Source organism: Symphalangus syndactylus, chromosome 9 (genome assembly GCF_028878055.3).
Source record: "Symphalangus syndactylus isolate Jambi chromosome 9, NHGRI_mSymSyn1-v2.1_pri, whole genome shotgun sequence".
NCBI classification, from domain to species: domain Eukaryota; kingdom Metazoa; phylum Chordata; class Mammalia; order Primates; family Hylobatidae; genus Symphalangus; species Symphalangus syndactylus.
In genome coordinates, this window is record NC_072431.2 from 119309385 (window position 1) to 119334996 (window position 25612).

The following is a 25612-nucleotide window of genomic DNA, read 5'->3' on the forward strand; positions in this document are numbered from 1 at the left end:
ATGAGCGATTGTCAATATATGTTCAGTGTGGCTTTAATAATGCAACTTTATTTAAATACAGTTCACCCATTTAAAATGGTTTTCTTTTCCTTCCTTTTTCCTTTCCCTTTCCTTCCCTGACCTGACAGGGTCTTACTGTGTTACCCAGGCTGGAGTCAGCTGTGTAGTCGTAGCACACTGTAATCTTAAACTCTTGGGTTCAAGTGATCCTCCTGCCTTAGCCTCTTGAGTAGCTGGGACAACAAGTACATGCCACCACATGTGGCTTTTTTTTGTTGTTTTAATTTTTGTAGAGATGGGGTTCTACTGTGTTACCCAAGCTGGTCTTGACCTCCTGGCCTCAAGCAGTCCTCCCACGTTGGCCTCCCAAAGCACTGAGATTACAAGCATGAGCCACCATGCCTGGTCTAAAGTGGTTTTTAGTATATTCCAGAATTGTGCAGCTATCCCCACAATACATATTGGAACAATTTCACTGGCCCCAAAATAAACCCATACCCTTTAGCTATCAACTCTCAATTCTCTTATCTCCCCTAGCCCTAGGCAATCACAGGCAACCAGTAATCTACTTTCTATCTATACAGTTGCCTGTTCTAGATAATTGATATCAATGGAATCATATAATATGTGATGTTTTGTGCTTGGCGTCTTTCACTTAGTATTGTATTTCCAGGACTTATCTATGTTGTGTCATATACCAGAACTTCATTAGTTTCTATGTCTGAGTAACATTCCATTGTGTGGATATACCACAGTTTGCCTTTCTGTTCACTGGCTGATGGACACTTGGATTGTTTTCACCTTTTGGCTGTTGTGAATAATGCTACTGTGAATGGCTGAAAACAGGTTTTTGTGTGGATTCAGTGTTTTTTTACATAATATGTTACTGATGAAACATTACTTTCTGATCCTACTGCAGCATTCAGAGTTTCAGACATTCTTGATGTAATTTTCTATTTCTCTTCAGAGCATCTTGAGAAGGCTGAAAGAATTCTGATATATGTTGAGGGAGATGCGTTGTTTTTCTCCCCACTGGAATGTCACATTAGGTCAGTTATTACCAATATTTTCACCACACACAAAAAAACAACAAGATAAACTATATGGTCTCACCCACATTCTTATTCTTGGTGGCATCACTCTTTTTCCCAATATGCTGGCATATAACTTTTGTGAGAAACTTTCTTGAAGGATCCCATCTTCTGGAATCATGTTTTTTTTTTTCCTTTCTTCCTGTTTATTCTTTGTTTTTGACAATTACCTTATTATTGTTTTTAAATGGGAGATTCTTTTGGAGAATAGTTTTGTTTTGTTTTCTTGAGACCGAGTCTCACTCTGTCGCCCAGGCTGGAGTGCAGTGGCCGATCTTGGCTCACTGCAAGCTCCGCCTCCTAAGTTCACACCATTCTCCTGCCTCAGCCTCCCAAGTAGCTGGGACTATAGGCGCCCACCACCACACCTGTCTAATTTTTGGTATTTTTAGTAGAGACAGGGTTTCAGCAGCGTGGTCTTGATCTCCTGACCTCATGATCCACACATGTCAGCCTCCTAAAGTTCTGGGACTACAGGCCTGAGCCACCGCACCCGGCCAGAGAATAGCTTTCTTTATAAACAAAAAAAGGACAAATTCTACTGTCATCTTCAGATTTCTTCAACCTTTGATTTTACTTTTTAGCTAATGGTTTAGTTTTGTTGTTTATTAGAATAAGTGTTCAAAAAAAACAATCAAGTACAAATTTTCTAACTCAATCAATACTTGATCTACCTTTTTGTTTTGAGGTCTATGCAAGAATCAATTTGGTTACAGATTCTAATGTGGAAAATTTCATCTAGGTAATAATCAAAATACTGATCTTCATAAACATCAATTTGGCCATAAAGCACAGGTGTTTGTTTCATTTGATTAGGTATTTTGGGGGGGCAATTGTAATGTTAACCCCCACTCTCCACTGCCCTCCTGAATGAGCCAGTCCTGCCTCTATTTCTGTTTATAGAACTGGAACTTCCAGATATGTAAAACTTATCCATTTAAAATACCTGAATTTTTGAAACAATGAGTTGCATTTGCTAAACGGGTGACCTTTAGATAGCCTTCCTGTGGTGGCTTGAGAATTCTGTTTGTAACTTTTCTCAAACTGCCTTTTCTAAGATGTTGCCGTATCAAAGGAACTACCTGGTAGAGAGCAATTTATTATATTTTATTGATGAGACTTTCATTTGTATACATTCAACAATATAATTGGCATGAAAACTCACTCTTCGGGATAATATATCACAGTTGTATCTTCCACAGTAACTCTGAGAAACTTGGACGAGGTCAGAACACTGCTATTTTGCAGGATAAAATTGTTTAGCTGCCATAGGACAGAGTGTCTTTAAGGAATGGAAAACTGCATAGCTAGTGAAGGAGGTCATTAAGCTTCCCCTCCACGACTGCAAAAACAAAAAAAAGCCAAAATTGTGTTTTTAAACAAAAATAGACCAGTAATAGGATAAACTAAATCAGAGAAATCTGATTTAACAAAGTTCACCAAATCCCTAACATCTATAAGTGTGATATTGCCGTACTAAGTACCCATGGAGCAGCGATCAGCAAAAACAGCCTGTGAACCAAATCTGGCACACTGCTTGTTTTTGTAAATAAAGTTTTATTGAACACAGCCATGCCATTTGTTTACATACTGTCTACGACTGCTTTCATGCTACGAGAGTAGAGCTGAGGAGCTCTGGAGTAGCTCTGACAGAGACTGAACAGCCTGTGAAGTCTAAAACATTTACTATTCAGTCTTTTATAGGAAAAGCCTGCCAACTCCTGCTATAGAGGATCCGAAGTAAGAAAGATGTATTTTCTGTCCTAATCTTCATCTTTGGCTAGTGTGACTGCAGGGAAAAGTGGCTAATACAAATATTTAGATAACTTATACACAAAGCAAAAAGTATAATAGTAGAATTTTATCAGGTATGAAAAGGATATGAAAAGTCAACTTAATATATTAAGACAATTAGAATAATAATTTCTGTATTGGAGAGTAGTGGATATCTGGATAAAATAGTAATAGCAGGCCTATAACTTATTATTATCTAGGTTTAGTTCAGAATGTTATATATATCCAGAAAATAGCTTGGTTTTCACCATAGGAGCAGACTGGCCAATACTAACGGCCATAAAAGCTGGTTAGCATTTCTTACGGAGAATTTTTTGGGGTCTAGAATATTTGATGTAGTCACATACTCACTTGGCAGTCTCATTCCAGCACAACTTTAGAATAGGAGTGGAATGGAGTCTGTCACTTCCAGTGATGACTGTGGCAGCTGAAAGCTTCTGTCAATAGGCTTTATCCAATTCTGCAATGTTCATTACTCCAGCGATTAGGCCTCCAAACAAAGTTTGATGACAGGAGCCAGATCAACTCCTTGTTGGTCTTTCTTTAGCAAAGCTATAGCCACGAAGGAAAACCCACACACAATTCAGAGGCTAACTTGTCATACTTTGGGTTTATTGGCTTCTAAGGGAGTAGGCTTGGGGTGCTGACCAGAGAGGTATTTGAATGAATGACCCTTCTCCTTACTCTTTAACATGCTGTGCCTTGGAAACTCTCCTCGAAACATTATTTTGTGCCACTTCAGGCACAGAACACACTTGCCCTAAACATAAACTGACTGGTAACACCATTCTTGTATTTACTTACTCTAATTGCAAACTCTTTTTCATTTCAGAAAACATTATGTAAAGTATGTCCTTTCACATGGTACTTTTTGGACCCTGTTAACCAAATGGCACACATCTCTACATGTTCTGTATATGAAATACAGAAATGGCAGTGCCCATTGGAAATGGGAATTCAGTTTCAACCTAAGGGACAACAGGGCTGTCTCACCAGAACCAGAGTGGAGTGATGGTCCCCTTCACTAAAGGGAGAGATGCAACACAAATATCTCAGAAGGCAGACTGCAGTTTACTTCAGAATGCACCTTAGCATCGATGCTAGAGAGAAACCATTGAAATGGATCTTATCAGACCAAAAGTATCATTTCATAATGGTCTTAAGATTAGAACTTTATTAAAATGGAATCGTCTGTCATTTAGTGGTATATAATTATATGAGGCTCTTGTAGGTAACTTCTTGAGAAAACATTATCCTAGGATAGTGTCTCCCCTACCCCACCCCACTGGGCACTATCTGGAGACATTTTTAAATGTTGTGACTTGGGAGTGGGAGTGGGAGTGGTGTCAGCCAAAATTTTCAGCTGAGATTTTAACATTTTAGGACAAATTATTAAGTCTTTCTAAAATCTTTTTGGACTTGGAAAAGTATTTCTTACTGCTTTAGGATGTTCTCAGTTGAAGCAAGAACAGACATTTTGTTATTTTTATTCATATATTTCAAACATAATTATTGTAAAAATTTTTGAAAGGTACAGAATTGTTTTATAAAGAAGAAAATAAAAAACACCATAATCCTACCATTCATTTGTACATTTTCTTCAAGATTCAAAATATCATGGAACAGATGGTTTATCAGAGTAGTCTCCTTAAGTAAATCAACTGAAAGTGGGATTTTTCCTGGGATATTGCTTACATTATCTTTCCGTAGCCCCTTCTCTTTCAAATAATACTACTGTCACACAAAGTTTAGGGTCAGTTTATCGGAACGTGACTAATTATACTATAAATACCTGATTAGAATTTCCAGCTTTAGGAATTCTTACTGATATTTGAATAGACTCAGGAAAAAGTATTGTAGACCCCTTTATTATTTTCAGTGTGTATGTTAATAGGTTAGATATTTTTATTAAGTACCTTTACTTATGGTAGGATTTATTAAAAAATAAAAATATTTTGTAACTTTTCAGTCTGAGTCTAGAGGTAACTTTTTACTTTTCTGCAAGAATTCTTAGTTGATTATGAGATCTAAAAAGGCACGGAAGAGGGAAAGACCAGATAATCTAGACCACCACGTCACAGCGTCTCTGGATTTCAGAAGCCCCAGGAGGGTGCAGCTGGGGAGTGCTATATTTTCTGTACACTTGGTGAGTCAAATTTGGTTTGGCAGAGAATTTTTAGAAGTAGATAAGTCTCTGTAAGTAAAACTTCGCAGTTTTAGCCAAAGAAAACAGACTGTAGATTTGATGACTCTATTTGATTTATTAGTGCCATATGCAGGGCCTTTTGATCTTCAGGATTCAGTAAACCAACGAATTGATATTTATCAGAACTCCATCACATGGGAAGAAATCTTAATTTGACTGTAGTGTTGATACTAATATAATTATCCAACACCTGCATCCCATTGATGATAATTGTGTTAGATTATATTAAATTTTAATGACAGGTACAAACTGAGCATTAAGAACACATTTTTGGATAACATTAACGTTGACAATTCTCTTATTTCTTAGGAAATGGGTACATTAAACTTGCTTACTTCTGTGTATAACAAAACCTCTTACTAGGAGTGCAGGAACTATGTATATGTAGTGATTGTAGTTTTTAAAGAAAAAAGAAATAATTGGCATTGATGATATACCACATGACCAGATGCTATATAATAAAGTGACTTACAATCTTAATTTGTCAGACAACACTAGAGAGTTTCAATTAAGTTTGAGGTTTTGGCCCACCTCTGAATTCCTTTGTAATATTTTATAAAGTAGCAAAAACTACAGGCAGATATTTCTGCCATTAAGCAATCAGCATCCGTTTTTGTCTTTTTACTACCAAGACAAGTTAACATGTGGCAGAAGCATATAAGTCTACAAAATTGAGATGAACTGTTAAGAACAGTATCATGATATTATTATTTTCTTTAAATGGATAATTTGCTTGAGAGTCTTAGGGCCAACTTTTTCTGCAAAAGGAAAAACTTCTCAAACAATGTGATGCCCTAAATAAGTTTCACTTTCTTTTTTCTATGACTTCTCAAATATTACTTGACCAGGCAGTTCTTACCTATAGATGATTTGTGCTTAGATTAACGATCACTTTTTAATTCTCATCTTTGTTTATTCTGTTTATATAGAAGTCCTTGCTAGAATGTCTTCTATATTGGGCATTGAACTAGGTATCAGCTGCCTGCTCCAGGAGAAGTTTGAGAGAAAATAAATTTTGGATTACTCTAAAGGAAGTTACCTTATTTCTTGAAGTGTCAAGTGTTTTTCAGGGAAGACTATCATGGGGGAGAGGGTGGACAAGCCAAATGGACTCAGACATAACTTTTTAATATCAATTTTATATTTATTCCTGTTGATGATAATAGTAATATTTAGTCATCATTTATTCAGTGGTCTGTCCTAACTGCTTTACACTGTCAACATTCTAACATTAGCGATATGAATTGGTACCAGTATTACTTATGTTTCCCCATTAGAAATGAAGGAACTGAGGCCTGGGGAGATGATGTTATGTGCTAAGGTCACATAGCTAGAAAGTGGTGGAACTGAGATTCAAACCAGGTTTGATGTTTTCAGAACCTGAGTACCAAATTATTATAGTGTTTCATTCCTTTCACCCTCATGCTAATCTGGACTTTTCAAAATATTTGACATTAAGATTAAAATGCAAAGTTCATGTCAAAAGTAAAATATACTTATTTTAAAATTGTTTGACATTTTAAAATAATGTACCCCCCATCATAGAGCTGATAGCTGCATTTGTTTTCTGTTCCTCAATGTGTATGCATATATACAACACAATAGTGTTGTAGGTGTAGTTGATAGCTGCCAGCAAACAGTGCCATCTGTGTTTTCTCTTGTTTCTCACTTACTGGAAAATGTTACTGAAGCTCAAATTATGAATAGGGGCTTAAAGTTCATGTTCAGTATCTCCACCTTTTAACTCTACCACTCTTTATTTGCACAAGAAAATGTGATCCTCTGTAGTGACTTTACCCTGTTTACAGAATAGGAGTGTGTGCTATTACTGATAGGATGGGCAGGTCTTACAGTTAAAAATACCCATAAGACAAATAGATCCTGCAGTCTTTACATAGTCATTTCTTTACTTTGTGCTTCATAAAACCCTGCAGGCTAGAGCAAGGAATTGATGTAAGTTGATGTCAGACTGACTTTACAAAAACATTCTGGAATTCTAAATCAATGTGATTTAAGATCCTGGTACACTAAGAGAGATAGTTAAGCATTTGACATCCGATCTCTCTAGAAAAATGTCTGCTTACCACACATACAGTAGTATCAGATGGGAGAAGCTAGTTTCTAAAACAGTTCGGGGTGGATGTTTGCCTCTGATTAGCCTGTGTGTGTGTTAGATGAATGAGCAATTGGGAAGTCATGACCATGTGTTTGCTGTCATTTAAACTGCCAATCTAATCTAAATATACATGTGGGTGCCTAAGGAGTCTTCTTTCTTTTCAAGAAGATCATTCTTAACAGTTCTCAATTCCTTGCTGACACACATGAACTTAGGGGCACTTCTGTTTTCCTGAAGGCTACACCGTTTTCTTTTAAAAGAGGTGAGGACAATTTCTTCACTTGCTGTGTTTCTAATTTTTAAAGATAAACTATATGTAAAGTTTATTTACTATGAGTAGTAATTTCATAGGCAAGATAGCTCCTGGGATATTATGTAAGGTAATGAAAAATGGGCTGAGAGGGATGGAACAAGTAAAAGCTACAGGAGGTTTTGATGTATAGAAAAATTCAGGAAAATCTTATCAATTTCAGATGATTAATTTGCATATAACATGCCTTCATCTAATTAAGAAAAAAAAACAGAGAAAAAGTTTTATAATAGGAGCCCTAGTGTGCATTTTTTCTCCAGAGTGATATAAAGTAGGAAAAAAGATACCCTTCTCCTCTGAATTCAGCACATTTGCAAGTATTTTATCTACCAGTGAATTTTTAAATGCATGTTAAAGAAATAGAAGGGTTTTTTAACTCATGATTGTCATATTAAATAATTTATCTTATTTTCTTAGAGAAGCTAAGGATTAGACTTCTAATTACTAATCTGAAATGAATCTTCTTTCAGAATAATATTGTTTTTACATTTTTCTTAATTATATAGCTTATCATATGTTGAAAGTCATATATCCAAAATGATTTTCTCCATTCACATATTTTTAAAGATAAAAGTAAACACTGCAAAATTTAACTTACCAGAAAAATAACAGAGTATCCCTTGTTATCTAACCACTAGGGTATTTGGTAAAAATTAACCCTTAATTATACATTAAAATGTTGTTTTATTAAATTAGAAATATAACTATGTAAATTCTCATACAAGTACATGTATTTCATTTTTAACTTGTTTAATAGTTGTATGACTGAATGGCATTTAGATTGGTTTACAGGTTAATATATATGGCAAATATAATCTAATATAAGTAGTTACAAAATTTAAAGAACATAGCATTTGTTCAGAGTTAGGTGCTTTGTACACATAGGCAATAAGTTCTGCCATTTTTTTCCTAGAGAAATAGAAAAGTTATGGAGTTTTATATTTGAAATATCAGAAAGCATGCACATTCTTCAGCAGAAATAAATTTTCCTGGAACTACATTCAAGGAGAATTTGTCATGTGGATCTCTATAAATTAAATGCAATCACATGATGTTGAAATAGTTAATATTATATGTAAATGTTGTATATGAGTGCTAATCCTGATAAAATTGTTTTTCTGATGCACTAAAACATGTTGCTTCTACCCAAATGTGGAAATATCTAAAGGTTTAAAATACTTTGTTGGAGCATTTTCTTTTGAGATTTCATTTCAGCACAATTTCAGAGAAAACAGAAGCGGATCATAGTAAGTTCCTTTTATTCTAGGAAGAGTCATGTTTAGTAAATTGTATTTTAGAGCAATAAGTGGAGCCTTAGTGTTTCTTTAAAGCTAGTCTCTCCCCTTCCTCCCGCCATTGCTCAGCCCATTCTCAGAGAATTCTGCAATTTGCTCAGTTCATCAGGAAGATCATGAGAATAATAACATCAATATTTCTGGCTTTCTTTCACATTTTTAGTTTATAAGAAAACAGCACTTTCCAGTCTAATTTGACTTTCAAGTTTGCAGCAGCCAGCTAGAAAAGAATGTACTCTGTTATGCATTTCACATTGTTCCTAAGATAAAAACCAATCTCTTAGGAGATGTTTAAGTCAGATGAAATTAAGTGAAAAGAACAGTCTGTGTTTTCTCCTTGCTTTTCAGCCTATGGTGTTTAAGTGTAGTGGATAAAAGGTAATAAGCAGCCTTTACTACATAGGAAGAAATTGGAATGGCAGGTTATAAACTAAATGTGTTGAAGTTTTAAAAGTATCCATATTTGAATTCTACGTGCAAGTGTGTGTGTAGATAGTAAGGTTTGTAGAACTGAATTCCTGAATAATGATTCCACGAGTAGGAATTGCTCCTGTTTTATGAAGATTGAAAACAAGTTAGGCCTTTAACTCATTCTTGAGATATTTGAAATTGAATGAGTTTCTGAGGATCAATTCAGAAACGATCCCTAACCATCCCCTAAGAATGCTGTAAATCATGTGTGCTGTTGTTCTAATTGAACAGTGTGGATCTGGACCCTCATTAACTTGTCTGTAGGAAGAGAAAATTGAAGTGAGAGAGGAAGAGGCTGAGGAGAAGACCTTTACCAGTGCTGTCCTGAGCTGCCATTGTTGAAGGACATCCTGTGAGCTAATTTCAGTCCCATTTAAAAAAAAAAATCTACTTAGTGATTAGTAACCAGTGGATAAGAGTAGAAAGCCCAAGTGAATAAAGGCCATAAATACTGAAGTCTTTGGGATAACAGCCTGTAAAACTGTCAAAAACCATTGCTTAAGTGACAAAAGATAGCCCGAAGTAACAAGAATGTTAGCTCACTGGGCAATACTACATATTCATGAACGAGGAGATGTAATTTAGTTTTCTTCAAAAATAGAGATTCTTCTTGAATCCAGTACCTGCCTCACTTCATTTGTTTATTTGTTTTGGATGGTGTCTATTTGTTTTAAATTTATGGTTAACTGCTTTTGCTAGTAGGAGTCATGATGCCTGTGTAAAGATAGCTTCGTTTCCAAAAGTAGGACTCTGATTACTGAAACTTCTGTTTAGATCCATCAAGATCTACTTACTTGTTAAGAATGTTAAGCCTAACTGGAGTGAATGGGTGAGTATTTGTGTGTGTATATTTCTAAAAGGCAGATGGTTAGGAATTAGATGCTGACAAGTACCTTCTTATTGTTTTTAAATTAAAATCTAAAGTTTGTAATTCTTAAATATTTCTCCCTAAGGGGAAAAATTAAGTAAATAAAAACAGAAGAATGTTAAGTCTATATTGCAAACTGTTTTGTTATTCCTGCACAATATTGAGATTCAAATGATTAAAGTCTTACTAGCCAGTAATTTAGATTTGTTTTTAGGGCTAGAGAAAATGCAAGATGATGAATCCAGTGTTTTTATTCTAAACTCCAATTGTTCTCACTATGATGATGATTTGGGAGATTTTGAGTGACAATCTAAATTCTGTGTTCTTTGGCTTTGTGGTATAACCTCTAAATCCCAAATGTATGTTTTAGAGATGGGGCTTCAGTGTATTTAAAGTGTTGTGCTTCTTCAAGTTAGAGAATTTTATCAAGTTAGAGTATTTGCTTTTCAACGTCCAGGCTGTGAGAACTAGAGGTGTCATTCATTTGAAGGGAGCAGATGTTAAAGGTTCTTGCCCCTGCCTCCCTAATCCCAAATACCCTTGAAGAAGAGAAACGTTCTGTTACCCAAATAGGCATCTTTCTGATGGTGAGAAAAGGCGGTAAAAGGCAGTAAATCTGCCTTCTCATTATGAAGTGCAACAATAGATTGATTTATGAAGAAAAGCAACTGTTAGGCTTATATAAGATGTGTGCATGGAAATGCAGGTTCCTTTACAGCCTTATAAGCAGCAGCATTCCTCCTATTCTGGACAGGAATCTAATATTAGTAATAAGGAATATGCGATTCTGAATACCACATTTTTAAAGGGGCTACATTGAGAACAAAACAAAAGAATCTACCTCCTAATATTTTCACATGAGAGCTGTCTTGTAAATGTAACATGTTTTCGCTATTTTAGTTCATTTTCATTAAGATAGAGGGACTTCTTAAAATAGTTATATTTTTACAAACTTTTTATTAGGACTTAACATTTTAAATAGAAGTGAATGTAAGTATAGCACATTTAGACTGATTTTAAACAATTTCACTTAATATCGTATAATTTTCTGTAAACACTATAAAAGTAAACTCTAAAATAGAGCCACAGATAATTTCAAACTTCTAGGGGGATTATGTGAAGTATTTTGTGTTGGGTTTTTAAGAAAATCTATGTGCACTTCAAAATCTTTTAAATAAGTTTGTGTTACCTCTTCTTCAATAAGGAACTCTGTTTACAGTATAAATATAAAAAGTAAACTTTTAAGCTCTGAGTTTGATTGTTATCATAAAATATTGTAAAATGGCAAAAATCTGGATACTCTCTGTGTGAGTTATAATGAGACTGTCCTGTTTATTTAGCATGTATCACTCCAGAACTAGAAATCATGTGATATAATTAAGATTTGAGCAGGTAAATTACAGAATTAAAACTTACAGAGTTGGTATTACAACTCATCTCTCCCTGTAAACCTGTATCCCCAATATATGTACATTTCCAAATTATAGTAAGCCAACATATTATGTATAAGAATGAGTTATGCTGTACTTTCATATTATGTACAAGAAAACACATACAAAAAACTGAAAATTTAAAAGTAAAAGACTAATATGAAAAGAGGTCTTGTTATTTTCTTTTACTACTATGTATTATCTTACACACATCTATGTAAACATATATGTGCATACCCACACCCAAAGAACTTTGGAGTTCCTTGATCTAGATAGAGGAAAGAGCTCCAGTATTCTAATTCTAGTGAGGAAGATATAAGGCTTTTAAAGAAATAACCCTTGCAACTGTCAGTAGTCTTTGTTTTATAAGCTGATAATGAGAAAATGTTGCATTTTTGACCTGGTGAAGATGAGGTAGTCTTAAGTCAACACTTTTTCCCCAATGGATTTTGGTTATATTAAAAGTCAAACTACCATGGACATAAGTTCTTAGCAAATAAAATAAACTCTTAATGCCACTGCCATGATAGTAAATCCAGGTTTCACATTTAATCAGGAAAATTCTGTAAGATAGTCTGAAGATTAAAATTAATACTTCTTGACATCTGTGTAAATCTGTAAAGATTATATTGGTGTCAATCAGATGCTTTATGAACATTTTAAAGTAACTCATTTTTTAAAAGGTTAAAGTTAATAAGGAAATGTAGTTAAATGTCTTGTCAAAATAATCTCTTCAGATATATCTTTTAGTTATTTCATTTCATTATCACCTTTATTTCCTGAATTCATTCTATTTAATTTACTTTAATACTTTTTTATAATCCAAAATATACTTTAATGTTTATGATCAAATACTGAGCCCTGTAGCCATAATGTACTTTTTATGACTTTGTTCAATTCAGTGTTCAGTTCAATGTTGCCGTTATAAATGTTGAGAAGACAAAAGTGATTTTCCACTATTAAATTTCTTATGCTCTGCACAGGAGGGTTACTTCACAAGTAACCGAATAGTTCTGACAATAATTTCAAGATCTCATTGTAAACTGACAAGTTGTGGTGTTTTGATGTTCATTGGTCAACTCCAATAACAATTAATTATGGGGCAGTTCTTTTAGGAAACTTTTTTTTCCTTCCTATTTCTCTTCTGTGAGGAATTACAGCTCTGAGCCCTCTCACTTGTAACATTTTTCTTTCTCTACCCATCACTCTCAAAACACACAAAAAAGAAAGAGAAAACACAGCTGAAAGATATGTCTTTGGCATCACAACTAAGTGGTGTAGTTAAAGGTCAGTTGTGAAATTCAACTTCTACACATGTGATCTTTGCTCAAAAATAGTACTGTGCTTATAGGTGGTGTGACTGTAAGTGGTCTGTTTTCAGATGATTTCTCATTCTCAAAGCTCTTAACAAGGATCCTTCAGCCAGTGATCTTAGAACACATCTTGCAACAACTGGATTTTTGATGAAAGAGCACGTGTTCTGGCTACAGTCGTAGCAGCCTTTAAAGTACAAATGGTGATGAGAGATAAAAGACTTGAGGCTCTTCTGCTTAAAAGGGAGGAAGCTGAAAGAAAATGATAGCCATCCCTAAGTGTGGAAAAGAGTCTTATGGAGAGATTTATAGACCCCTGCTCCCCAAGGCCATTTTATTTCCTAATGACATTTTCTATTCTCAGACAAGTAGTGATAAGTCCAAATGACAGCATTTAATAATAATAGTAAAGATAACGATAACAAGGAAGAAAGTGAATGCAATTGTAAAAACAGGCACCTCAATACAAGCCAATTATCTTGGCTTCCAGGGTGATTTTATATCTGTAAGTTGAAAATATAACAGAAATAAGGACATTTCCTGTTTTGCTAACAGTTGAGAGGGTAATTCTTAGGATCTTGCTCTATCACCAGAAAATGATGGGTATAACAATAGCTTTTGATAATATAAGAACTCAAGAGGCTAAATATGATTCTAATCTAACATCAAATTCATTCAAGTTGTCGTAATACAAATGGAGACCGTCTACTAAAAAGAGCTGTAGAGTCTTCTCTGTGGTTACAGACTTGAGTAGGTGTCTAGCAATAAAGGTTGCACTCTAGTGTCCTTTCCCCGGTTCTACCTTGTTTTGAAAGAAAGAGCTGTTAACAGCTTATTTAAAGCATTAAATGGTATTTTTTTCTTGGATATTATGGGATTTATATTGAAGACTTAGGAAAAGAGGTAGATCACTTGAAGGTAAATAAAATATATGATTTTACTGTGTTGTCTGATGTGCTCATTGGTCCTATTAATGCCAGTCTCAAGAGGATTAGGGCAGTTCAGAGAAGAAACTTCCCTGTTTTCCTTTATAAAACTCACTGAAGTCCGAGCGTGGTGGCTCACGCCCGTAATCCCAGCACTTTGGGAGGCTGAGGTGGGCGGATCACAAGGTCAGGAGATGGAGACCATCCTGGCTAACATGGTGAAACCCCGTCTTTACTAAAAATACAAAAACTTAGCCAGGCGTGGTGGCGGGTGCCTGTAGTCCCAGCTACTCAGGAGGCTGAGGCGGGAGAATGGTGTGAACCCAGGAGGCGGAGCTTGCAGTGAGTGGAGATCGCGCCACTGCACTCCAACCTGGGCAACAGAGCGAGACTCCATCTCAAAAAAAAAAAAAAAAAAAATACTGAAATAGCGAGGTTCCTAGCCAAGATTCATTGTAATATTGATTGGACAAATGTTAGAAGCAATAGATCAGACACATTAACTCCCCTGGGATGAAGTGTTTTGTTTTACCACTGGTTTGCTTTGGGTGTGGATCAGATGTACCTTGGGGACAAAAGGATATTCCTTACATCTTCTGCAGGGACAAAACTTTGTTCCCTGTCCCTAATTTATAAAAGGGTGTTAGTATGTTCAGAACACTGCTTTAAATTAATTGCCGTTTTTCAAAGTTAATAGTTGCAGTACAAAGAGCATTGGATTGGAAGTCAGAAAATCTGGTTCTAATTCACCTAAATATTACCCCCGGTCACTTAATCTTACTGTATGCTTCAGTTTTATCATCTGAAAAATATTGATCTAAAATGCACCCTGCTATCTTAGTCAGCTTGGGCTGCCATAACAAAATACAGTAGACTGAGTGTCTTAAGCAACAGGAATTTATTTCTCGCAGTTTTAAAGGCTGGGAAGTCCAACATGGAACCTGGTAAGATCTCTCTTCCTGGCTTGCAGATGGCTGCCTTCTTGCTGTGTCCTCACATAGTAAGAAAGAAAAGAAGCAAGCTCTTTGGTGTCTGTTCTTACAAGGACACCAGTTCCATCAAGAGGGCCCTACATTCATGACCTCATTTTAAACCTAATTACCTTCCAAAGGTCCCATCTTCAAATACTATCATATTGGGACACTGGGGGTTAGGGCTTCAACATGTGAATTTTGGGGTAGAGGGGGCATAATTCCTATCACTTGCCTTACTAGTGGTAGTGCAAATGAAATAAGGAATATGATAGAGCTACACAAAAATACATTATGAGGTTAGAGTTACTGATGTTTGTTCAATCTCATTTTTATATATCTTTTTATATAACAAAGTTTTGTTCTTTTAGCATGTTTTTGAAGCAGTTACTAATGTAAAACCAAATGATAATAAAATTTCTCTTGATTCTGGCTTTTAATAATTCACTAGTGCATAGGTTGTTAGGTCAATGTAGCTAGAATATTGTTTTATCATTTTTCAATACTTCTTTGTTTAAATTTGGCCTTACCTTTTATTGACATAGCTATCTCAATATTTTACCCATTAATGGGAATTGGTAACATAGATTTCACTCATCTAATGGAAAACATTTTTCCACAATTGTTTGGCATAGATGTTATATCTTTTATTTTGAGACAGAGTCTTGTCTTGTCACCCAAACTGGAGTGCAGTGGCATAGCCGTAGCTCACTGCAGCCTCAAACTCCTGGGCTCAGGGGATCCCCCTGCCTCAGCCTCCCAAGTAGTTGGGACTACAGGGACACTTCACCAAGCCTGGCTAATATTTTTATTTTTCGTAGAGATGGGGATCTCACTATGTGCCCAGGCTGGTCTTGAACTCCTGGCTTCAAACAATCTTCCTGCCTTGGCCTCCCAAAGTGCTGGGATTACGGGCATGTGCTGCTGCACCTAGCTTGTTATGTTATTTTTTAAAATGTGTATTTAAAAATTGAGTGGATTATTTTCAGTTTCCTACAGAGGAGAAACTAAATGAGGTGGACTTTTATGTGTTTTTTTTTTTTATGTTAAGCAAAAAGAAAAGCTATATAATATGTAAGACGATTTTTTTTTTGTTTTAATGAAAGAAGGACCAAAACTGTGAGAAGAACCTAGTACTTCAGTCAGGCATGATGAAAATTGAACAGAGAAGTAAATAAAGTGTCTTATATTTCTTCTTTCATTAGTATTAATCCACAGTCTTTCTGGATATTTGTGAAAGAAGAGATAATCTTTATAGCAGGCTATAGGTGTTCTGTTTCCAGGTGAGGTTTACATTTTATGAAAAGTGTAGCAATGTGTCTGAAATAATTTCTATTTAACTAGTTATACTGTACTCTTTCCCTTTTCACTATTTTTATTTTGATTGCTTTAAAGATCAAGTCACCAAAATTCTGTTCATAAACATAGTTGCCCATTAGAAAAGACAGAACTACTTTTGACATCTGTTACCTAAGGAGGAAGTATGCTCTCAGTACAGTATCAGTGCCAGCTTACGCAGGCCTTCTCCTGTGATCTACCTTGACAGGTGCTCTCTTTTGAAACGCTTCTAGTTGTAAACATGCGGTTTATCTTACTTGTCTTGGACAAAAGTAATACTCTGTAGAAAATCCATTACAAAATGATTTTGCATAGCCATTTAATGTTGAAGATTATATTGCAAATCCTGGTTGGCCCATTGTTTTGGTAGTAAAGATATATCTTGTATTAGGCAGTAGAGGAGTATGTGACCTATTGTAAATGATAGTAGCAATCAAATGTTGATTAGCTGTCATTAGAACAGCAGTGTGCTAGGTGTTTTTACTTTATTATATCAATTTAAGATAGTCACTTCTATATGAGGCTCAGTGCCCTCACTCTATGAGCAAACTAATGTTTAAGCAATCTTCCCCAAAATATACTATCAAGAAGTAGAATTAAGATACTTGAGCATATGTAGGCATACCTTCGAGACACTGCAAGTTAGGTTCCAGGCAATTGTAATAAAGCAAGTAGCACAATAAAATTAGGCATGTGAAGTTTTTGGTTTCCCAGTGCATATAAAAGTTATACTATATTGTAATCTATTAAGTGTGACAGTATATATTACCTTATTAAAATATACCTTATTGCCAAAAATGCTTACAATTTTCTTGGCCTTCAGCTAGTCATGGTCTTTTTGCTGGTAGAAGGTCTCGCCCAGATGCTGATGACTACTCATCAATTGGAGTGCTGAAGATATGAGTGGCTGTGGCAATTTTTGAAAATAAGACAATGCAGGCCAGGCGCGGTGGCTCACGCCTGTAATCCCAGCACTTTGGGAGGCCAAGGCGGGTGGATCACGAGGTCAGGAGATCGAGACCATCCTGGCTAACACAGTGAAACCCTGTCTCTACTAAAAATACAAAAAAAAAATAATAATAATTAGCCAGGCGTGGTGGCGGGCGCCTGTAGTCCCAGCTACTCAGGAGGCTGAGGCAGGAAAATGGTGTGAACGAACTTGCAGTGAGCCGAGATGGTGCCATTGCACTCCAGCCTGGGTGACAGAGTGAGACTCCGTCTAAAAAAAGAAAGAAAATAAGACAATGCAGTTTGCTGCATTGACTGACTCTTACTTTTGCAAAAGATTTATCTGTAGCATGTGAGGTTGTTTGATAGCGCAGTAGATCTTTTAGAATTGGACTCAATTCTTTCAAACCCTGCCACTGCTTTATCGACTAAATTTATATAATATTCTAAATTCTTTACTGTCATTTCAACAATGTTCCTAGCATTTTCACCAGGAGTAGATTCCATCTCAAGAAACCAGTTTCTTTGCTCATCCATAAGCAGCAACTCCTCATCCATTCAAATGTTATGAGATTGCAAAAATTCAGTCACATCTTTAGACTCCACTTCTAATTCTAGTTATCTTGCTGTTTCCACCTAATCTGCAGTGACTTCCTCCACTAAAGTCTTGAACCCCTCGAAGTCATCCATGAAGGTTGAATTCAACTTTTTCCAAACTCCTTTTAATGTTCATATTTTGATCTTCTCTTGTGAATCATGAATGTTCATAATAGCATCTAGAATGGTGAATCCTTTTCCAGAAGGTTTTTTATTTACTTTGCTCAGATATATCAGAGGAATCACCATCTATGGCAGCTATAGCCTTACAAAATGTATTTCTTAAATAATAAAACTTGGAAGCCAAAACTACTTCTTGATTCATGAGCTACAGAATAGATGTGTTAGCAAGCAAGAAGACAACATCAATCTCCTTGTGCATCTCCCATGGAGCTTTCAGGTGACCAGGTACATTGTCAATGAGCAATAATATTTTGAAAGGGATCTTTTATTCTGAGTAGTAGGTCTCAACAGTGGGCTCAAACTATTCAGTAAACCATGCTGTAGGCAGATGTGCTGTCATCCAGGTTTTGTTGTTCCATTCCTATAGCACAGGCAAAGTAGATTTAGCATAATTCTTACGGGCCCTAGGATATTTTCAGAATAGTAAATGAGCATTAGCTTCAACTTAAATTCACCAGTTGCATTAGCCCCTAAAAAGAGTGTCAGCCTATCCTTTGAAACTTTGAAGCCAGGCCTTGACTTCTCTCTAGCTGTGAAAGCTCTAGATGGCATCTTGTTCCAGTAGAAGGCTGTTTCATCTACATAGAAAATCTGTTTAGTGTAGCCACCTTCATCAATGTTGTTAGCTAGATCTTCTGGATAACTTGCTGCAGCTTCTATATCAGCTCTTGCTGCTTCAACTTGCACTTTTATGTTACAGAGATGGCTTATTTCCCTAAACCTTATGAACCAACCTCTACTAGCATCAAACTTTTCGTCTGCAGCTTCCTCATCTCTCAGATTTTATAAAATTAAAGAGAATTAGGTCCTTGCTCTGGATTAGGCTTTGGTTTAAGGAAGTGTTGTGGCTGGTGTGATCTTATATCCAGACCACTACAACTTTCTCCATATCAGCAATAAGGCTGTTTTGCTTCCTTATCATTCATGAGTTCACTGGAGTAGCACTTTTAATTCCATTCAAGAACTTTTCCTTTGCATTCACAACTTGGCTAAATATTTGGTGCAAGAGGCCTAGCATTTGGCCTATCACCTGTTGACATGCCTTTCTCACTAAGCCTAATCATTTGTAGCTTTGATTTAAAGTGAGAGATGTGTCTTGGTGCAGTGGCTCATGCTTGTAATCCCAGCACTTTGGGAGGCCAAGGCAGGTGGATCACCTGAGGTCAAGAGTTCGAGACAAGCCTGGCTAACATGGCGAATCCCCATCTCTACCAAAAATATACAAATTAGCTGGGCGTGTTGGTACACACCTGTAATCTCAGCTACTCAGGAGGCTGAGGCAGGAGAATGGCTTGAACCCGGAAGGCGGAGGTTGCAGTGAGCTGAGATCCTGCCATTGCACTCCAGCCTAGGCAACGAGAGCAAAACTCTGTCTCAAAAAAAAAAAAAAAAAAAAAAAGATGTGTGGCTCTTCCTTTCGTTTGAACGTTTAGAGGCCATTGTAGGATTATTAATTGGCCTAATTTCACTATTGTTGTATCTCAGGGAAATAGGGAGGCCCAAGGAGAAGGAGGGAGTTGGGGATTGACAGGTTGGTGGAGCAGTTAGAGATACACAACATTGATTAAGTTTGCTGTCTTACATGGGTGCGGTTGGTGGTGCCCCCAAAACAATTACAATAGTAGCATCAAAGATCACTGATCTCAGATCACCATAACAGGTATAATAATAATGAAAAAGTTTGAAATGTTGCAAGAATTTCCAATATGTGATGCAGAGACATGAAGTGAACACAAATTGTTGGAAAAATGGCGTGATGAAGCAAAGGATGTCTATACTTCTATCACTGTAGAACATACCATTGAAAGAAACTACATGCATAGTGTTTCATTACCCAGTAGGTCAGGTAAGCATGTGGTTAGAGGATCAGCAAGAAGTAGTAAAACATTCTTTTGGTGGTGAGAATTTTGATATTTTACAAACAGGTGTTATATTAGTGAGCAAGGGGAAAAAATCAGAACCTCACTGGACTTCTCTGAATTTTTGGTTTAGCATTCACACATGTGCACGCCCTCACATGCATACAGACACAAGCACATATTTAAAATGTTTCTTAGGGGACAGGATGGAGAAAGGAGAATATTATATCTTGCAATCCTTAGGGCCTGTAAAGATCTTCATATAGCCCTGTTTATAATGATTTTTTTTGTGTGTGTAAAGCAAGTGACCTTGTTTAGTTTATATAATCATCCATGGTTTGTTTTTGGAAGATAAATATGACATTTTAAAAATAAAATACATAACTCACAGTGAACTGCAATTCTGTTGGTTGGACTTGATGAAATGTAAGACAGTGTCAGCCTCCTCTAGTGGCAGAGTGGCTCTTTGAGCAGTTAACATGCAGGTGAATTCTGTACTAGGCAGGTTAAGTCAGTTTAAGGTGTCTCCACCACAACGTGGTTGTACATGCTTCATAAATGTTTTCATTGAGTGGCAATTGCATTCTTTAAGCTGCCTCTGGATAAGTCAATTTTTTTCTAATTTTTCTCATGATGTGTAAACTCATGCTTTCTTAAATTTAAAATTCTTTCAAAAATGTGTTTTTGTGTGTGTGTTTAGGGAAGAAAGGCAGACTAATACAGAATCAGTGGCGTCATCCTGTAGTTTTCATCAATATCTCTTGTGAGCTTTTTATAAACATGCCTGGATCTCCACTATCAACCTATTAAATCAGAATCTCCTCATATATAGGCTTCTCCCAGCTAATTCTGTTGAATTTCTGTGATTATTGGTCTCTGGGTCTTCGATCAGTGGTTCTCATCAGCGTAATTGGTCCCTGGACCTGCAGCATCATCATTATCTGTGATGTTTTATAAATTCCAGGGTACTGTCCCACTCACCCATGTCCCTCAACCTACTGAATCTGTAACTCCTGGGTGGGGCAGCAGGCTATTTTAACAAGTCCTCCTGTGGTTCTGTTGTCCACCAAAGTGTGAGATTCACTGCCTTAGATCATTTTAAAGGTCTCATCTTCCACAAATGCTTGTTCTGTCCTGACTACTAAAAGCTTTCAGGACATTGCCTTGTTGCCCACTCTTCAGCATTTTATCCTTTTTTATCCAGCTCTTTTGCTTTAAACTTTCTACTTTAATGTCCTTGTAGAATTAATGTCTTTTGTTGTAAAACTTCTCAAATACTTTGTGGCAGAGGCAAGGTCTTAATCATAAATGATGAATAAAAAGCCCTTTTTCCTGTTGTGTTATGTTCCTATTTGTGGGTTTTTTGGTGATCAGCAACTGTGGAATTATTAACCTTATTTATGGGTAGGAAGCTAAAAGAAGGCTGCCTCCTGGTTTGGTTCTGGAATTGACATGATGCTTGAGACAGATGAGTTATGTTTCATGTGGGGTAGTTGGAGAGATGGCCACCATCTTCTCTTGTCATCCTAGCTAATATCGTTCTCAGCAAATACCTTTGGCAGAGTGGCTCCTTTAAGTCCAATACAATGTGAACTGGCCAGGCAAGATGAGGAATTAGAGCTCTCTCTGCTCACTGTAAGGAAACCTCCTTTTCGGCTCCCAGATGGTTTCCAGAGCTATCAAAATAATATCATTTGCAGGCACTTTTCATGGCTGAAAAAAGCAACTTGGAGAGGAAGAGGAGTACTCTGCAAACCCTGGGAGAAATGTTTTACAGCTGGGCAGTACACACAAATGCCAACTGAATGCTCTTTCAGTTGTGTAACTCGCCATTGGGGCTCAACAGTAGAAGAGCCACTCAGCAGAAATGAAGAGTACCTCACAGAGTATTTGTACTTGTAAACCAACTTTTCTTTGTGACCCACAAACAGCAATGTGTAAGACATTGTGCTACAGTACTCAAGTAAATCTTACAGCGCTGAAGGATTGGTAGGCCGCCTGCTGCTCATTAGAGATCCTGTCTGGCTCTTTTCCTGCAGAATGAGTGCTAGATTGCTGACACCTGCTTTCCCATCAAGCCTGAGGATGTGAATTGTGCATTAGGAATGTCTGAAAGTGTTTCCTTGTGTCCAAGTTGGTAGAGCTTGTTGCTACCTTGGGAGAAGGGGGTGAGAATTCAGTGCTGGAAGGGAGATGAACAAAGCAGTGGTGAGAAACAAATATAAACTGACTGAGATTCTCATCCTCATTTAGTGATTTCTGGTTGTGCTCTTAGTTTGTCCTCAAATTTGGTCACCTTGAAGTAAAAAGATTTGTTCTATACACAGGAAACCACAAATATTCTCAAATATGTAGTTAAGACTATGAGCATATTAAAAATAGGATGGAAATAAATTTGGTTGTAAGAACATTACTAAGTTATTGTGAAATAAATTTAGCCTCAAATATGTAAAATTCAAGTTTGTTGGTATGATTGGTATCTTTGCACACTTAGGTCCATGTGTCTGCATTGCGTGTCTTTACCTGCCATGGAATCTTTCAAAAAAACTGTGGCAGAAGGTGGAACACAGGGCCTAATGTGCTGCCTTTAGTCACCGATAAAAAGTGCCTCTTGTATGCAGTGCATTATGCTAAGTACAAGAGGATTACAAGAAGCACAAGACAGACTCCTAATTTTTCAAGTACTGGCAGTCTACAGACTATCTGGGGAGCAAAGACACATCAGAGGCAGTGCAATACTGTTGTACCTCTAACAAGAAAACATGATACTTCCACTATATTTCAGTGGTTTTGGAGAAGGAAGAGAACTGAGTTGGGTGGGTCAAAGAGGATGTGGAACTTTCTGGTTATAAAAGGATAAGGAGAATTCATAGAGAGTAAGAGATTGGAGTGTGTGTATGACCCTCTTTCCTTGCCACTAATAGGTTGTGGAATTAAAGAGAATTTACAAAAAAAGAATGACAACATTTTCCCTTGACTCATTTGGACCTGTCTGGGTCTTGTTATGAATATTGGCCTCCATTTGTGAACTGTGGATGAAAGGGGTTAGGGTTGGGTCATGGCCTTGGGCCACAGTTAAATTAACTGGCTCATAATGTGATTGAACTAATGACCTTAGCCTCATTACCACTATGTTTTAACCAGTTGAGTCAATCAAACATTACAGAAAGGGTAATCAAGGTATCTCTTAGAAAGACACCTGTATTTCTCTAATGACCAGTAATGATGAGCTTTTTTTCATATGTTTGTTGGCTGCATAAATGTCTTCTTTTGAAATGCAAATCAAAACCACAATGAGATACCCTCTCATGCCAGTTAGAATGGCAGTCATTAAAAAGTCAGGAAACAACAGATGCTGGAGAGGATGTGGAGAAATAGGAACACTTTTACACTGTTGGTGGGAGTGTAAATTAGTTCAACCATTGTGGAAGACAGTGTGGTGATTCCTCAAGGATCTAGAACCAGAAATACCATTTGACCCAGCAATCACATTACGGGATATATACCCAAAGGATTATAAATCATTCTGTTATAAAGACACATGCACATGTATGTTTATTGTGGCACTATTCACAATAGCAAAGACTTGGAACCAACCCAAATGCCCATCAATGATAGACTGGATAAAGAACATGTGGCACATGTACACCATGAAATACTATGCAGACATAAAAAAGAATGAGTTCATGTCCTTTGCAGGGACATGGATGAAGCTGGAAACCATCATTCTCAGCAAACTAACACAGGAACAGAAAACCAAACACCACATGTTCTCATAAGTGAAGAGTTGAACAATAAGAACGCATAGACACAGGGAGGGGAACATCACACACCAGGGCCTTTCAGGGGTCAGGGGCTAGGGGAGGGATAGCACTAGGAGAAATACCTAACGTAGATGATGGGGTGATGGGTGCAGTAAACCACCATGGCACATATATACCTATGTAACAAACCTGCACGTTCTGCCCATGTATCCCAAAACTTAAAGTGTAATAAAGAGGTATTTTATATCTAAGATGAAAAGAAGGAGACCTGTATAGCAATAAACATAGGAGTGAAATCAAAGCCAGGTCCTTTTCTCATGCAACGCCCAGGTGTTTTTCTCTTCATTCTTAAGTTTTTATACTTGTTTCTGCATCTAATAGAAATAAAGTGGGCACAACAAAAGACAACATGACTCTCCTGTGTTAGTAATTTGACATAATGAAATGCATCATGGTTTTTGCAGGGAATGGTTTGAGCAACAGTACTGTTTTCAACTTTAGATGTGTGGTATCCCGTAAATTTATTGATGGTGCCTTTTTATTCTTCTTTAAAGTCTGAACAACCCAGTCCTGCCAGCTCCAGCTCCAGCTCCAGCTCCAGCTTCACACCATCCCAGACCAGGCAACAAGGTATCAACATCTCCTGCAAACTAGGAGTTGCTTTTCTCATAAAACATCTTAATGGCACTTTGGGAGGCTGACACGGGTGGATCAAGAGCTCAGGAGATCAAGACCATCCTAGCTAACACGGTGAAACCCCGTCTCTACTAAAAATACAAAAAATTAGCCAGGCATGGTGGCATGCGCCTGTAGTCCCAGCTACTCGGGCGGGGCTGAGGCAGGAGAATCCCCTGGACCTGGGGCAGAAGTTGCAGTGAGCCGAGATCGCGCCACTGCACTCCAGCCTGGGCGACACAGTGAGACTCCGTCTCAAAAAAAAGAAAAGAAAACAAAACAAAACCATCTTAATGCGTTGATTTATCACCTTATACTGTTTTATTATTCAAATCATAACTTGGCTTTTTTGCAGTTGTATTTATTTCCCTTAGGAATACAGTTGAGTATTGTTCTGATGTACGAGGCAAGGCTCTAGAAATTCCCCTTTTTCCGGTCCCTGCCGTCAGATTCTCATTGCTACAAAAGGATTATAGACACAGCCCATCCCAGGGAGTTCCCAAAGGAAATACAATAGCAAAAGCTTTAAGAGGCTTTGACATAGGGAAATAGGTTTTCATCTTTCCTCCTGGACATATTTTTTTTTCTACATGTTAATAGTCTTTAAGGCAATACTAATTGGCTATCTTTTAAATATATATTTTTCTCTACTCATGATCAAGTGTTAACTTGAATTCAGAATAAAGACATTTAAACTAGAATATTTAATTATATTTTCCATTTTTGTGTATGTGGAAAATCTTCAAATGTACACTCTTTTTACAAGAAAAATGCATAGGTATCAAAGTAGAATTTGTGTTTTAGCATAGTATTGAACATTACCTTTTTCAATGACCACACTGAATTCCTGATGGCCTTGAATGTTTTGAAAAGGATTAAATTGTTGTGTGTGTTTGGACTAAGGCTAAGCTTCCAGGAAAAAAATAAAATAAAAGACAGTAATCGTTTTGGCTATTCAGAGGTCTTGTTTCACTGACTTCCAAAGAAATAAGCCCACTACAAAAGCAGAAAAATTTGGGTTTTGCAGAATGTGAGATTGTAGGGAGTCATGATGGTAATAGCTCAGATATGCCTGTCATAGATGAGACTTTACGAATTGCCTAATCCCGAATGAAAGTGTCTCTCTTTCTTCATTGTCTTTATAACCTCTTCTGTTAAGATTAAAACTATTTTTCATCACATTTAGCCTAGTAAAGTGAAAATAAGCCACACTAATGAATTTGTGTTTGTGTGTGTGTTTTCATTTCTGTCCTGTCCTAGAATAAAATTAGAGTTTGATTTTTTTTCTTTTTCCTGTCTGATACTGGATACTGTCCTGATTTTTCTGTGTACCTGATTTATTACATGGTCTTATTTATGTTTATACATGCTGGTATTGTGCCAGTAATTTCTTAAAAAGTAAAATGAAAATTGGCTGCTTAAAATTGCTGCAACATGACCTTGTGTCCAAGATCAAT

General features: G+C 36.7%; 1 protein-coding gene across 2 annotated transcripts in view; it reads left to right on the forward strand.

The window, feature by feature from the left end:
- MLLT3 (MLLT3 super elongation complex subunit) overlaps positions 1-25612 on the forward strand; it is a 284574-nt gene that overhangs the window by 237006 nt on the left and 21956 nt on the right. For both annotated transcript variants that reach the window (XM_055294120.2, XM_055294121.2), the window contains exon 6: positions 24035-24110. In XM_055294120.2, coding sequence (XP_055150095.1) covers positions 24035-24110 — 76 coding nt within the window. The remainder of the gene's footprint in view (positions 1-24034; positions 24111-25612) is intronic.